Source organism: Cyprinus carpio, chromosome A2, assembly GCF_018340385.1.
Source record: "Cyprinus carpio isolate SPL01 chromosome A2, ASM1834038v1, whole genome shotgun sequence".
Taxonomy (NCBI): Eukaryota; Metazoa; Chordata; class Actinopteri; order Cypriniformes; family Cyprinidae; genus Cyprinus; species Cyprinus carpio.
This window is the reverse complement of record NC_056573.1, coordinates 21,401,833-21,417,609: the sequence shown is the minus strand read 5'-3', so window position 1 is coordinate 21,417,609 and position 15,777 is coordinate 21,401,833. Positions and strand designations below refer to the sequence as shown.

Sequence of the window (15,777 nt, the reverse complement as noted above, 5' to 3'; positions counted from 1 at the left end):
ATCGATTTTTGACATTTGTGAATCGATTCAGAATCGTCCACATCCACATCGCGATGCATCCAAGAATCAAATTGGGGCTGAATATGGTCTCCTCTAGTTTTTCATAATCAGCTCTACATTCTGTGTTGCAGAGCAGTTTTCTCTCTTAATAGCCCTTTTCATTAACAACATAATCATATTTTAAGATCTATAGTTGAGAATGAGCATGCTTATGGCATTCCATCGTTCTGTGTTGAGGGAAGCATCGATCTTCAAGAGAATCCTTTAACCGACACACAGTAAGAGCAAGAGAGGTATGACCATTACAGGTTATTAGTGTGCTGATGCTAAAAGCTTTCACTGGAGACCAGATGCTGAGCATGGAGCAGTGTGTATGTGTGTGTGATGAATATGTGTAACCATGGAAACAGCACAGATATAACCTACAAATGTGAAACCATAGTAACTGCCAACAGGTCAACTGACAAATAGAGTGAGGATGATAAGGGAAATATGTGCGTCTGCATGTGTGCTCTGCTGGATGCCACACAGTACAGTTAGATTCCCAGATGTAACAGAACAACTCTGCAGAAAATGGCATCGGAGGACAGCAGCTTTATCACTTGCATACACAAATCATTGCACACATTCATACTAAATAAACACAATGGTTGTGTTTCTGTGTTTAAGTATCTGGCACTAAATACTTGCTTATTTCATAATACTGGTTTATTTCACCCCCCCAAAAATGAACATGATGCATTATAAACAATGTATGTCTCACATAACTCTATGTGTACTATACTGTGTTCAAGTATTTCTAAAGCTTTAAAGTTGTGTAAAATGAGACATGCATGGATGAATAATAAGATAAGAGCTATAACCATAATTTATTAAATAGGTTGAAATTTTATTTTATGCCGACTTGTTATTTGCTGAATAATGGACATTTCCAATACATCCCTCTCTCTCTCTCTTCCAATACAGTACAGTGTATTCAGCAGCCCCCTCTGCTGGTAAAATGATATCATGATCGTTTATATCTATTGGACAATTTTTTTTTTTTTAAATTATCATGACTCAGCTATCCAGGTATCCATAGCAACTAAAAAAGATCTTCATCCCAGTTTTTTCCAACTGATGTTTATATAAAATGAAAATTTGCAGTCTAGTCAAAGTCAGTGTTATTTCAGTGTCAAATATATACTGTTATATTTTTGTTAATATTTTGAATTAGACTTTCATATTTTCGTTTTTTTACTTTAATTTATTTAAAGTTTTTTTTTTTGTTGTTGTTGTGTGTTCATTTTTAATATGTCTATATAGTATTTATTTATTAGTTTTAGTCTATTTAGTTTAAATTATTTTAGTACTTCAACCTAAACTAAACAAAAATGAGAAATGTTTCCTTGGAAACATTTGAAATAAAATGTTTACTTTTTTATATTTTATTTTATTTCAGTTCATTTTTATTTCAATTTTTAATTCTTTTTTTATGGTTTTAATTTTAGTTACTAACAGTAACCCAGGTTAAAGGTCCCGCTCACTATCTGTTTCTGAATCTCTAGGTTTCTGATTGTTTTGGGATGTCTGATTCTGTCCATTTTAACAACGTTCAAAGAGCACGAGGAAGATTCGGCTCACTGGCTAGTGATTCTGGTGAGTTTATTTCTTCTCTTCATAACCAGTTCAGTGTTTGTGTGTGAGATTGAATGGTTGAGAGGAAAATGACTGGATGTTTCTCTCACCTGTAGGAGACATTTACAATCTTTATTTTTGGAGGCGAGTTTGCATTGAGGATATGGGCCGCCGGCTGCTGCTGTCGATATAAGGGCTGGAGAGGGCGGCTCAAATTCGCCCGCAAACCGCTGTGTGTCCTGGGTGAGCTGAACACACTGACCCAAACAAACACACAGTCACATTGAAACATGCACATACAGTATGCACACACACTGGGAGTTTTTTAAAAGAAATTAATAATTTCATTCAGCAAGGACACACTAAATTGATCAAAAGTGACAGTAAAGACATTTATAATGTTACAAAAGATTTCTATTTTAAAAATAAACTGTTCTTTTAAACTTTCTATCCATCAAATAATCCTGAAAAAATTGTATTATGGCTTCCACAAAAATATTAAACAGCTCAACTGTTGTCAACATTGATAGTAATACAAATTCTCTGAGCACCAAATCAGCATATTAGATTGATTTCTGAAGGATCATGTGACACTGAAGACTGGAGTAATGGCTGCTGAAAATTCAGCTTTGTCATCACAGGAATAAAATACATTTTGAAATATATTCAAATAGAAAATAGTTATTTTAAATTGTAGTAACATACAATAATCACAATAATTGTAAAAGGTTTTACTGTATTTTTAATCAAATAAATGCAGCCTTGGTGAGCAGAAGAGAGTTGTTTGTATCATCTGTTCATTTTGGGTATTGGTATTTGTTGTTTGGTATCTTTGTACTGATTTGCTTCTGGTGCCGGTGGTTGCCGGTACTAACACCAGGGAAATTGGTGGGCCAGCATCGCTGCGCAGTCTGCGCTTCCTGGCAGGATCCATTCGAATTGCTATCGAATGGAGCCGCCGGCGGAGTGCACCTGGGAATACTGCTAGATCTGCAATATACACACACAGCAACCCCCCCCCAGGGGGGGGGGGGGGGGGGAAATGAAGGGTGTTGCCCCCCCAACCCAGGGGGGGGGGGGGGGTCCCCCCCAAACCCCCACGGGGGGGGTGGGTGGGGGGGGGGGGGGGGGTGGGGCCCGGGGGTGGGGGGGGGGGGGGGGGGCCACACCGTGCCCCCTTTTTCAAACAAGGGGGGGGGGGGGGGGTTGGGGGCAGGGGGGGGGGGGGGGGGGGGGGGGGGGGGGGGGGGGGGGGGGGGGGGTGGGGGGGTGGGACCCCCCCCCCAAAAAACCCCCCCCCCCCCCCCAAGGGGGGGGGGGGGGGGGGGGGTGGGGGGGGAAAACAAAGGGGGGGGCCACCCGGGGGGGGGGGGGGGCCCCGGGGGGGGGGGGGGGGGGGGGGGGGGGGGGCCCCCCCCCCCCCCCCCCCCCCCCCCCCCCCCGGGGGGGGGGGGGGGGGGGGGCCCCCCCCCCCCCCCCCCCCCCCCCCCCCCCCGGGGGGGGGGGGGGGGGGGGGGGGGGGCCCCCCCCCCCCCCCCCCCCCCCACCCCCCCCCCCCCCCCCGGGGGGGGGGGGGGGGGGGGGGGGGGGGGGGGGGGGGGGGGCCCCCCCCCCCCCCCCCCCCCCCCCCCCCCCCCCCCCCCCCCCCCCCCCCCCCCCCCCCCCCCCCCCCCCCCCCCCCCCCCCCCCCCGGGGGGGGGGGGGGGGGGGGGGGGGGGGGGGGGGGGGGGGGGGTTTTTGGGGGGGGGGGGGGGGGGGGGGGGGCCCCCCCCCCCCCCCCCCCCCCCCCCCCCCCAAACCCCAAAAAAAAAAAAAAAAAAACCCCCCCCCCCCCCCCCGGGGGGGGGGGGGGGAAAAAAAAAAAAAAAAAAAAAAAAGGTTTCCCCCCCCCCCCCCCGGGGGGGGGGGGGGTGGGGGGGGGGGGGGGGGGGGGGGGGGGGGGGGGGGGGGGGGGGGGGTCCCCCCCCCCCCCCCACCCCCCCCCCCCACCCCCCCCCCCCCCCCCGGGGAAAAAAAAACCCCCCCCCCCCCCCCCCCCCCCCCCCCCCCCCCCCCCCCCCCCCCCCCCCCCCCCAGGGGGGGGTTGGGGGGGGGGGGGGGGCCCCCAAACCCCCCCCCCCCCGCCCCCCCCCCCCCCCCGGGGGGGGGGGGGGGGTTTTTTTTTGGGGGGGGGGTCCCCCCCCCCCCCCCCCCCCCCCCCCCGGGGGGGGGGGGGGGGGGGCCCCCCCCCCCCCCCCCCCCCGGGGGGGGGGGGGGGGGGGGGGGGGGGGGGGGGGGGGGGGGGGGGGGGGGGGGGGGGGGGGGGGGTTGGGGCCCCCCCCCCCCAACCCCCCCCCCCCCCGGGCTTAAAGTTTTTTTTTTTGTTTGGTTGTGTGTTTTCATTTTTAATATGTCTTAATAGTATTTATTTATTATTTTAGTCTATCCTATTGTAGGTTAAATTTTTTAGTACTTCAACCTAAACTAACAAAATGGAAATGTTTCCTTGGAAACATTTGAAATAAAATGTTTACTTTTTTATATGTATTTGTTTATATTTCAGTTCTTTTTGATTTGCAATTTTTAAATTCCTCTTATGTTATGGTTTTAATTTTTTCGTTACTAACAGTATACCAGTTAAAGGTCCCGCTCACTAGCTGTTTCGAATCTCTAGGTTTCTGATTTGTTTTGGGATGTCTGAATTCTGGTCCATTTAACAACTGTTCCAAGAGCACGAGGAAAGATTCGGCTACCCCACTGGCTAGTGATTCTGGTGAGTTTATTGGCTTCTCGTTCATAGGGTGGCCAGTTCAGGGTTTGTGTGTGAGATGAATGGTTTGAGAGCGAAAATGGACTGGATGTGTTTCTCTCACCTGATAGGAGACATTTACAATCTATTTATTTTTGGAGGCGAGTTTGCATTGAGGATATGGGGCCGCCGGCTGCTGCTGTCGATATAAGGGCTGGGAGAGGGCGGCTCAATTCGCCCGCAAAACCGCGCTGTGTTTCCCTGGGTGAGCATGACACACTGTACCCAAACAAACACACAGTCACAAATTGAAACATTGCACATCAGTATGCACACACACTGGGAGTTTTTTAAAAGAAAGTAATAATTTCAGTCAGCAAGGCACACACTAAATTGATCAAAAAAGTGACAGTAAAGACATTCATAATGTTACAAAAAGATTTCTATTTTAAAAATAAAACTGTTCTTTTAAACTTTCTATCCATCAAATAATCCTGAAAAATTGGTCTTATGGCTTCCACAAAAATATTAAACAGCTCAACTGTTGTCAACATTGATAGTAATTACAAATTCTCTGAGTCCCACCAAATCAGCATATTAGATTGATTTCTGAAGGATCATGTGACACTGAAGACTGGAGTAATGGCTGCTGAAAATTCAGCTTTGTCATCACAGGAATAAAATACATTTTGAAATATATTCAAATAGAAAATAGTTATTTTAAATTGTAGTAACATACAATAATCACAATAATTGTAAAAGGTTTTACTGTATTTTTAATCAAATAAATGCAGCCTTGGTGAGCAGAAGAGACTTGTATATGTATATCTGTGTGTGCTATGTGTGTTCTCTATGTTGTTTGTATGTTTTTTTTGTTTGCTTATTGGTTCGGTTGGTTTGGTTAAGCCTTGCCAGGGAAATGTGTTGGCACCAACAACCCCACATCGCTGCGCCAGTCTGCGCATCGTCCTGCAGATCCTTCGAATGCTACGAATGGACCGCCGCGGAGGCACCTGGAAACTGCTAGGATCTGCAATATACACACACAGCAAGGTATCCACGCACATGATGTGATGTATGCCAACAGGCCTTTCCCTCTTGATCAACATCTAAGAGCACATCTTGGTTGTTTAAATCATGTCAAGCATGCACAAATAAACCTATGGGGTCGGCAGTATGCACACAATACAGTGTACACACACACACACACACACTCATCCCTCAAAATGCTGTGGTCTGCGATACACAGACATGCAAAGTACATACGCAAGCACAAACAATCAGATATCAGTGTCTGGTGAAGTTTGATCTCAGTACTGCGGTGTGGGTTTCGAGCCGGGGCTTCCACATGGAGTGTGGTGCGCAGTACTGCTGTGTGTGTTTCCCGGTTGGTGTGTGCAGAAAGGGCTTCCTGTCATTGATCCTGGCTTCCTTCCTGGTGTACCTGGTTGAGAAGGATGACGTTACCATGGAGCTAACAGACACAGAGGGTTCCTCCCCAACACCAGTCCCGCAGGACTTTGATACCTATGCAGACGCCCTCTGGTGGGGACTGGTGAGAATGATGCACGGCTATCACATGCATTCAGAACTTTTTAAAATTGAATTGTGAAAACCTCATAAATGAATTTCAAACTGGGGAAAAAAGCCCATTTTGTGAATTTTTAAAGCAATGCCAAAGCTTTGATGACCAGTTTAACATTAATATAAAACCTGCATTACATTTGGGTTAATGACCAGTTTAAAGTTTGTACCAAGCCAACATTATTACGGAATCGTGCAATGGATTTTTTTTCTCACTTTTTTTTAATGCAAATATAGGATGATTGATTTGATTGAAAAAAAAAAAAAATCAGCTCTACAATTATAATTAAGATAAATTTAGTAAAAAAAAAAAAAAAAACTGCTGAAAAGATCAGATCCATAAATATGCAAAAATATATTTGTATTATTTTTTTATTTGTATTAAAAAATGCTTTATGCACCTTTTTAGTGATTTTTGCATATTTGGTAAGGATCCATAAAAGCTTTCCTCCATGTTGAAAACGGAATGTCAATTTAATAGGAAAGAAAATCTGAACCATTGTGTGTCACAAGTTCAAAAGTGATTTTTTAAAAATGGAAGGCAATTCCTTTTACAGCAGCTCCATTAACACTACCCTTCGTGACAATTTTACATCAGTTCTATTAGTACTCCTGACTGTGATGGTTTTATAGCAGCCCCATTTATACCACCTTTCGTAACATTAACAGCAGCTCTATTAATACTACCTTTTTAATGGTTTTACAGCTTAAGTACTTTGGCTCTTAGTCGTGCTAATCACTCTGATGACATATGATTTCACTCCTGTGTCAGATCACCTTGACAACCATCGGTTATGGTGACAAGACCCCAAAAACGTGGGCAGGGCGTCTTTTAGCCGGGACCTTCGCTCTTATCGGTGTGTCGTTTTTTGCTCTTCCAGCCGTGAGTACAGTTCTTTTTTTCCCTCCTAAATGTACATTTACACTGTTACAAATGACAGTAAAAACGCTAGACTATCCACCTTATTTTTGACATAAGAGCAGATGTGGCCATTTGTAACTTACAGTGTCATCTGCTTCCAGTAATTTATTCTGTACAAAAACAGTCTGTTATGTTGCTTGATATTGCAAACTAGCAACTGTTATCATTATTTGATTACATTTTTATATACATAAACAGTTTTGTAGAGCAAATAGATTTAGCTTTTACTATACGTTGTTATTCTTCTGGTTATTTAGCTATAGTGCTTATGATAAAGAAGTCTTGCACATTCACAGAAAATAGCTTGCTTCCATGTTGCAAAATAAGGTGGTTAATGCAGCGGTATCTGCTTTTCCTCTTAAAGGGATAGTTCACCCAAAAATTAAACCTTTTTAAAATTTAAAATTTTAATAATTTAATAATTATTAAACTTTTTTAATTTACTCACCCTCAAGCTATCCTAGAGCTATATGACTTTCTTCTTTCAGACAAATACAGTCAGAGTTATATCAAAAAATGTCTTTACAACAGTTTATAAAGTTTTAAAATATGGATATTTTTCTTAGCATTTCAGAAGGCCTTTATTAACCCCCCAGAGCCATGTGGAATACTTTTTATGATGGATGGATGCACTGCCAGTATAAAGCATGGAAGAGCCAGGATATTTTTAATATAGCTCTGATTGTAGTCATATACACTTGGGATAGCTTGAGCTTGGTCATTTTCATTTTTGGGTGAACGATCCCTTTAATGATTTCAGTTCCTTTACAATTCCAATGATTTTGAGAGTAACTCAGCCCCATACAATTTTGGAAAAGGTGTGTTTACACACTTTTTAATAACTTTTATTTTAGAGGCAGCATAAATGTAATATATTAATTGGCCCATGACTATATATTAAACAACAATACTAAACAATAACACGTGGTTACATTTATTCATTCATTTTTTTATAAAATATCACTGACAAAAGTCATTGAATGTATATTTAAAAACACGTAGTCATATAAACAAACAATCACTAACTGATATCAGTCTTACAAGAAAAAAGTGCAACACAAAAGAATCGTAAGTTGTAAGCTGTCTGTGGTTGATTCACTTGCCTGAACTGACTCTTAAGAGAGATTTTTGTTTGGGCCGTAGGAGCGAAACATCATTCAGTTTGGGAATTTTAAAAATGGAAATAGTATGATAGTATGCTATTTTTAAAATAGCCTACCAGTTTATGCTAAAGTCTGGTTATGTTTGTAGGGTATTCTGGGTTCTGGGTTGGCCCTGAAGGTTCAGGAACAGCACAGGCAGAAACACTTTGAGAAACGCAGAAATCCTGCAGCTTCATTAATACAGGTAACCAGAAACATCATAAACTTAAATCAGCAGTAAATCCACCCCTTTAAGCACATTTCTCAACAGCACATTGCTTAATGTTCAATACTGAATATTGATTTCAGTCTGCATGGAGATACTACTCCACCAACCCCGTCAGAGATGATCTCATCGCCACATGGAGATTCTATGAGACTGTGATCTCACTGCCATGCTTCAGGTACCATACACATACATCACTCACAAAACAAATATCATTTGAATATTTTAGCATTTATATATTATTTTAGTTTACAGGGACTTGCCTTTATGTTTGTTACCATCATGATTTCATATTATGCCTTGGTTGTTTTATGATTTCACTTGTGTTATTCTCATGATTTCTGTGCATCTCTTTTTAATGTTCATTGTCTGCATGCAGTCACAGCATCATCTAGAGGTCTGCTAGAGGTTACACAGAGGTACTTGTGCGTGGACAATTTACTTTTCCATCATAATGACAAAGAAACTCTGTCTGGAACCTGAAAAGCAGATATAAAGTGTATCAATTTCAGAAAAAAACATTTGTAGTAAGTAAGCAAGCCCTATTTGAGCATATTTAAATCTTTTTATAATGTGACATTAACTTTCAATAAATCAGTGAAAAATTCCAAGATCTCAAATAATTCAGTACTAAATATCCTGAGCAAGACATGGATGTATATATACTGTATATACAAATATATGTTCACTTCACACTTTTAAGAGCCCTACTGAAAAAAAGTGGATACTACTCTAATAAAATAAATGTAATTTGCTGCAATTTAGACCTTCAATCCCTTGATCCCCATTGAAGTCCACTATATTGAGAAAAATCCTGGAATATTTTCCTCAAAAACCTTAGTTTCTTTTCGACTGAAGAAAGAAAGACATGCACATGTTGGATGACACGTGCGTGAGTAAATTATCAGGCAATTTTTATTCTGGAAGTGAACTAATTCTTTAACGATAATTACTATTAACTAAAACTTTTTAAAACATTTCTATTATGTAAAAAAAAGCGGAAATAAAATTAAATAGAAATATTTGATGAAAAACATTAAATGGAGAATAGGAATGTTTCTTTGGCAACTAACTGAAATAAGTTGAAACACTAAAGTTACTAACTGGAAATAAATTAACTAAGACTGAAATATATCTAAATTAAACATAGATCGTAATATTTATAAACATATGACAAAAGCACATTAAAAAAATCAAATACAATTAATTTTAAAACTAAATTAAAAACTGAAAATATATATATATATAAGAAAATGCATGCTAATTCTTTAAATCTTTTAAAAATCCCTTTTAATTTACCAATTATTCATACTGCTTCCTTAATGACACTTGCCATTGTGATTTCAGTTATGTATAACTAGCAACCAGTAAACAAACTATATCTAGCACTATTCTATTGATGTTTCATAATTTTTTGGTACATGAAATCTCATATTCAATAATATAATTTCATAATTATTTACAAATATTACCACAGGTAAATTAATATATATATATATATATATATATATATATATATTATTTTTTTTTTTTTTTTTTTTTTTTTTTTTTTTTTTTTTTGTATAAGTGAATATTCTAATTCACTCTAGTGTTCATTTGGTGCAAATGAAGAGAATTTTGTCATTGTTGTCATAAATGTAATCTGGTCAAACAAAATGTGTGTGTTGTTTCTGTCTCCTGCAGGAAGGAGCCTCTTGAGGTTATGGCTAGGTAAGTCCCTCTCTCTTTCTCATTCCCTCTGTCTCTCGCTCACTGTTTTGTGAGTGTGAGATGAATGATTCTGTGAAATGTGTTTCTTTAAATAACTCCTAATAACCACCACCTCCATTAATTCAGTGCCAAAGGCGTCATGACCAGCAGTGCGTTTCTGTGTGTGAGAGATTGTGAAAGCTCGTTTCTCAGTGGGGGGGACATGTGGACAGTAGTTCTATATGTGATATTACAGAGTCCATTAGAAACGAGTGAATTATGGATCACTGATAGATGACAGTGTCAAAGCATAATGAGGGAGCGGGAACATGAGTGTGTGGGAGAATTTAATGGACGGCTGGATGTGTGACGTCTGTGTCATTGTAAGGAAAATGATGGGAACTGTTATTAGCGATCTAAGCATGATGAGCCTTGACAAAGGTGGACTATGTATATAATAATCATGAGTATCAGGTCTCCTTGACCTGGACACTGGCCTGACAGTCCATTTGTTAAAAGAGGAAAGATTTACAGATAGAAACAACAGGGAGAGTTGGACTGAGTGCTGTGCTTGTTGGTACCACCTGACCCGAGACCTGTAATCCATGTTCAGTCCAGATCAGAGATCAGATTACACTTTCATACTGCTAATACATTAGTGCAAAACACACACCTACACAAATAAGCGCCTATGCAAATATCCACATAAACAAAGGCGAGCTGGCTGAGAAACTTGTAGCCTGGCATTATCACTACCGGTGACCTACAAAATGGAGAAACCAAAACCACACTCGCACATTTAATTTACTATCATGTTATAGACTTTTTTGTTCACTTCTATTATTATTGTGCTGAGATTAAGATATTTTCTCCATCTAAGGTTGTGAATTAAGAACTGTTTTTTCTTCTAAACTGATTCCTCATTTTCTTGATGCTTGGTTTAGTTATCTGTTCCATAAATGTCTAAATATAAAAACAATAAATAGAGAGCCCACATTTTCTAGAGAGTCCAATTCAGGAATAAATGACTCTTATGAACTGATTCTTTTGAGTGAATCAGTCAAAACTCAAAATGATTGAAAGATCAGACCAACATCAGTTAAATTATTGACTGGTTGTTCATATGACTAAATGTAGTTAGATAAACATTCAAAGCAGAGTTTTGTTGTAATAAATGGTGCTTTTTTGTTCAAAAATAATTAGGGGGAAAAGTTAAAAGGACAAGGATATGGGGAAAAAAGTATATTTGAAAATGTTTGCGTTCGCTCAAAAAACTTGTGTTCTCTTGCAAAGGTATTGTATTCCTTAAGAAACGTTGTATTCAGTCACAAAATGTTTGCGCTCTCTCGTAAATGTAAAATTTTCTTCCCACCTCGTATTATTTCTATATAAGCACAAGCAAAGTTTCTCAGGGGAATGCAAAAAATTTGCAAATGAATGCAAACTTTAATGGGGTACACAAAGGTTTTGCAAGTGAACACAAAGTTTCTCAGGAGAATGCAAAATATTTGCAAACAAATGCAAACTTTATCAGGGGAATGCAAAAGTTCTGCAAACAAAAACATTTTCTCAGGGAACACAAAAGTTTACAAGAAAATGCAAAAGCTTTAGAATATAATTTTTCCTCTCATTTAATTTTTTACATCACCATGTCCCTTTTGTGGCTCAATACCAAAAAAAATATTGTGTTGTTTAGCATTTTTGTTTACTCAAGATTATGGAAGGGGAGTGCTGCTTTTTCAAATGCAATCAGTAAAAAAAAACACACCCATACAAACAAAGCCAAATAGCTGGGAAACCTGCAGCCTGACATTATCAGTGACCTACTAAAACAAGTCCAAAATGGAGAAACTGGACCGTACATACACTAAGCAGCTGATAATATTGTGCCCCTTTCATTTGTTCATGTGAAATCTATCTGTTGATTCTCTTCCTTTTTTCACTGCTTATCTGTATTTACAAATGACTTTATAACACCACAAACACACACACACACACACACACACACACACACACATATAAACACGCACAGTCACTTTTCACCCAGTAAAACCCTCTCAGAAAGTTTGAATCGACTGTAGACGGATTGTGTTTTGTGAGTGTGTGTGTGGGAAAGTGTTGTATCAGTAACAGGTTCGTAATAAGCTTTAATTGTGGTGCATTTCAAGATGTTTCAGCCCCTCTCACCACTTCAATCTTCTTCTTTTCACTGTACTCAAGAGATATGTGTGTGCCGCAGTGCATAGCCTGCGTGTGTGTGTGTGTGTGTGTGTGTGTGTGTGTGTGTGTGTGTGTCCATCCTTGGGGACCCTTCACATTAGAATGCCCTGCGTTGTTTCTTTGAAAGGGTTTAGTTTCTCCTGCAGGAAGAGTGTGTGAGTTTGTGCAGGACCGCTTTAAGACTAACAGATTCCCCAGGGTTTTTGTGCACCTTTGCATAGACCTACTGCCTACATACTCTTATATTAAACTAGAAAAGTAAAGTTTGTTAAGATGAACTTTCATGTTGCCTTGACAGCCTGGCTTGAAAGTTAAAATTAGTTTTAAATACAGCTCAGACAGAAAGTCATATATAGTCTCTCATTAAGTGTGCATTTATTTGATCAATGCTGTAAAACAGTAATATTGTTAAATATTATTACAATTTAAAATAAAAGTTTTCTATTTGAATTTATTTTAAAATGTAATTTATTTCCGTGATGGCAAATCAGCATAATTACTCGCATAATTACTCCAGTCTTCAGTGTTACATGATCCTTCAGAAATCATTCCTATATGCTGATTATATTATAATATTAATAATAATTAATTTTATTATCAATTTATTATATTAATATATATTATAATCAATGTATCAATTTATTATATTCTATTAATCAATTTATTATAATATATATATATATATATATATAAGGTTTGATATATATATATATATATATATAATTTATTCTTTTAGGATCATTCATTATATTATTAAATGGCCAGCAGTGGGAGATGGAGAGCAAAAGTTGACATCCAAAATAATTGTATGTCTCAACCTGTGGTCCATTTCCTGCCTGTTGCTGGGCAATGGCACCTGAAAAGTTGCCCTGTCTAAAATCAGCCATAAACCAGAATAAAGACAAAATTGGACATTAGAAAAAAAGAAGAAACATGACACAAAACACCACAGGCAGATGTTATCTGATGTTATGATCCGTGCAGTCTATTATCAGAGTTGAAAACAGTTGTGCTGCTTAATATTTTTTGCTCAAAATGTGATACAATGTGAGCATTTATTTAAAATAGAAATCTTTTGTGAAATTTTAAATGTCTTTACCGTCACTTCTGATCGATTTAATGCAGGCTTACTAAATAAAAGTACTTATTTTATTTAAAATAATTTTTAATTTCAGAAAATTTTTTACTGAACATTAGTGTATTCTCATATATATTGTCAATGGAAATTTATTTTTATTTATTTTGTGATTTTATTAACTTGACCGGTACTATCCCGGACTGCACACATACGTCTGGCCGATGTCGGCCAAAGAGCGGAACGTCGGCCTCCTTGGCTATAAAATCTAAGAAGTATTGGCCAGACATAGGCAGATATCTTCAGTCAGTGCTCTATTTTCCCAGCTCATCAAACGTCGCTCTGGGTTGGCTCACTACTGGAGGCCGATGTCGCGCTTATCTGTTTGCGCGTGCCCAGTTATTCATGTCTTAGCAACCTACCAGAGAGAAGGCGGCTCATCCACATCTGTGTGACATCTGTGGTTTTCAGGTAAGTTTTCGCTTGAGCAATATAAGAAAAAAATATTATTTTGTTAAATTTGTAACACTTAAAATTTACTAGTAAGGCACTCTGTGTACTGTAGCACAGGTGAGGAGACTGTGGCTTATTACCAACTAACTTGTTTAGATAATGGTCACGGTAGCTTTTTTTAAAATTACTGTTAATGTCTTATGTGTTTCTAGCAATTTCTCAAAGTGCATATGGCTAGATGCTGAGCAGCGGAATGCTTCAGCCCAGTTTGTTTTTAGTTCAGGAGTGTTCATGTCTAATGTTTATAGTGCCCGGTCATTAAATTGGTAAAACACTAATTGTAATAGTTACCGGAGTGTTTTTTACTCTGTTACAGACTGCCAGAAAGAATATGTCTCTTCTGTGGGCTACATTGTAGCTGTTCCTTTTTGAACTACAAAATAAGTTTTTTAAAATTATGATTTAATGATTATTTAATGAGAATTAAAATTGTAATGTTTTAATTCTAGAAGTTTATTTATGTAATGCTGGATGACTATAATGTGTTTTAATGCATGTGCATTGAACTTTCGAGTCATTATACACTGGAGCTGGGAGCAGAGTTGCCATGGAAACTCCGTCTCTTGCTGCTGTTTTCACTGCTTTCAGGAAAGTTTAGTCCTTAAAATCACACAAATATTAGTGGTTTTGATAGTTTTGCATAGGTTTTGCTGACAGAGAAGTAGGAAATACAAGTAAACTGTTATTATTATTTAATATTATTTATTATAGTATTTTTTTTTGTATATTCTGTTTATTATTATTTCTTTTTATCTGAAATTTAACTCTGCTCTAGCTTGTTTCCTTCAAATAAACCTGGAACTGCATATTAAATATCATTGTCTCTGTGACAAATTGCTTGTTATGTTCCTAGATCCTTCCATGCTCATACCGTCTGAGGATATATCAAAGTCCACTAAAGGAAGTAGAGCTTTTTTGTATTTTACTCCTAAACTTTGAAATGCCCTTCCTGATAATGTTTGGATCTCAGACACACTCTTTTAGTTTAAATTAGAATAAATACATATTTTTAGCCAAGTATTTACAAAACACATCTCGTAAACTTGCACTCCAATTATAAGTGATTAAATAAATCATCTGAAATAATGAACAGCAGCTATGCTAAACTTTCTCCTTTTGTTTTCCTGTTTCTCGGGCTCTTGGGATGCTCATTCTAAGTTTACTAGAGATTACGCCAGTTTCAGTTTGGATCCAGTCTCACTTCAGATGACAGCAATACTCACGAAGACTTCAGATGATGCCAACTGTAAATGGACATAGAAAACTGATAAATTTTATCCTTATATTGCCTTTGAGGGTAAGTTTTGTTTTGTTGCAATGACTCTAATATATGTAAATGAACAATATTTACTCTTTCTTTGAGTTATGTGTATCTATATATCCCCTTTTACTTGTAAGCAACACTCCACTAGATGACGCAAAACTAAATGAGTTTTGACAAAATGAAAAAAAGACACTTTTTTGCATCATCATAATGATGAAATGCTGTGTTTTGCATCATGCGTCAGAGTTTTGCTGACAAATAAACTAGGTATCTTGGAGAAAGATAAACATTGTTCTTTTACATATATTACCATGTAACAATACAAAGTGGGTGGAAAATCGTTGAACTTACCCTTTAATAATGTTTAAGGATAGTGTTTAACTGAAAACATGACTTGTATTATCTTTGAGCTACTGTCATATGGACATTACTTTGTTGCCAGATGATGTTTTTTCCCAGTGAGTCTCATTCACCTCTGCCTGTTTAAAGGATATTTTTCAATTGTAACCTTGAAACATGCATTTTCTGTAAACCTGTTTTTAAAATGATAAGTATTGTGAAAAGCACTATACCTTTATGACAATTAACTATGGTTTTACTACAGTAAAACTGTAGCAACCATGCGTAACCATGGTTTTGATGCCATGGTTCTACTATAGTAATATTGTAGTAATAATAGTGTAAAACTAACCTAGACTATAGTAACCATAGTTTCTGAAATCATGCATTTACTGCAACAGTCATAGTTAAACCGTGGGTTATTGTAGTAAAATTATGGCTGATTTTGTTTATGACAT

At 38.9% G+C, this 15,777-nt stretch overlaps 1 protein-coding gene across 1 annotated transcript in view; it reads left to right on the top strand.

Moving 5' to 3' along the window:
- Window positions 1–15,777, top strand: part of LOC109099182 (potassium voltage-gated channel subfamily KQT member 3-like) — a 35,388-nt gene that overhangs the window by 14,835 nt on the left and 4,776 nt on the right. The window contains exons 3-11 of the mRNA XM_042778406.1: window positions 1,548–1,638; window positions 1,734–1,863; window positions 5,217–5,415; window positions 5,462–5,473; window positions 5,747–5,900; window positions 6,702–6,812; window positions 8,103–8,198; window positions 8,303–8,397; window positions 9,903–9,929. Coding sequence (XP_042634340.1) covers window positions 1,548–1,638; window positions 1,734–1,863; window positions 5,217–5,415; window positions 5,462–5,473; window positions 5,747–5,900; window positions 6,702–6,812; window positions 8,103–8,198; window positions 8,303–8,397; window positions 9,903–9,929 — 915 coding nt within the window. The remainder of the gene's footprint in view (window positions 1–1,547; window positions 1,639–1,733; window positions 1,864–5,216; window positions 5,416–5,461; window positions 5,474–5,746; window positions 5,901–6,701; window positions 6,813–8,102; window positions 8,199–8,302; window positions 8,398–9,902; window positions 9,930–15,777) is intronic.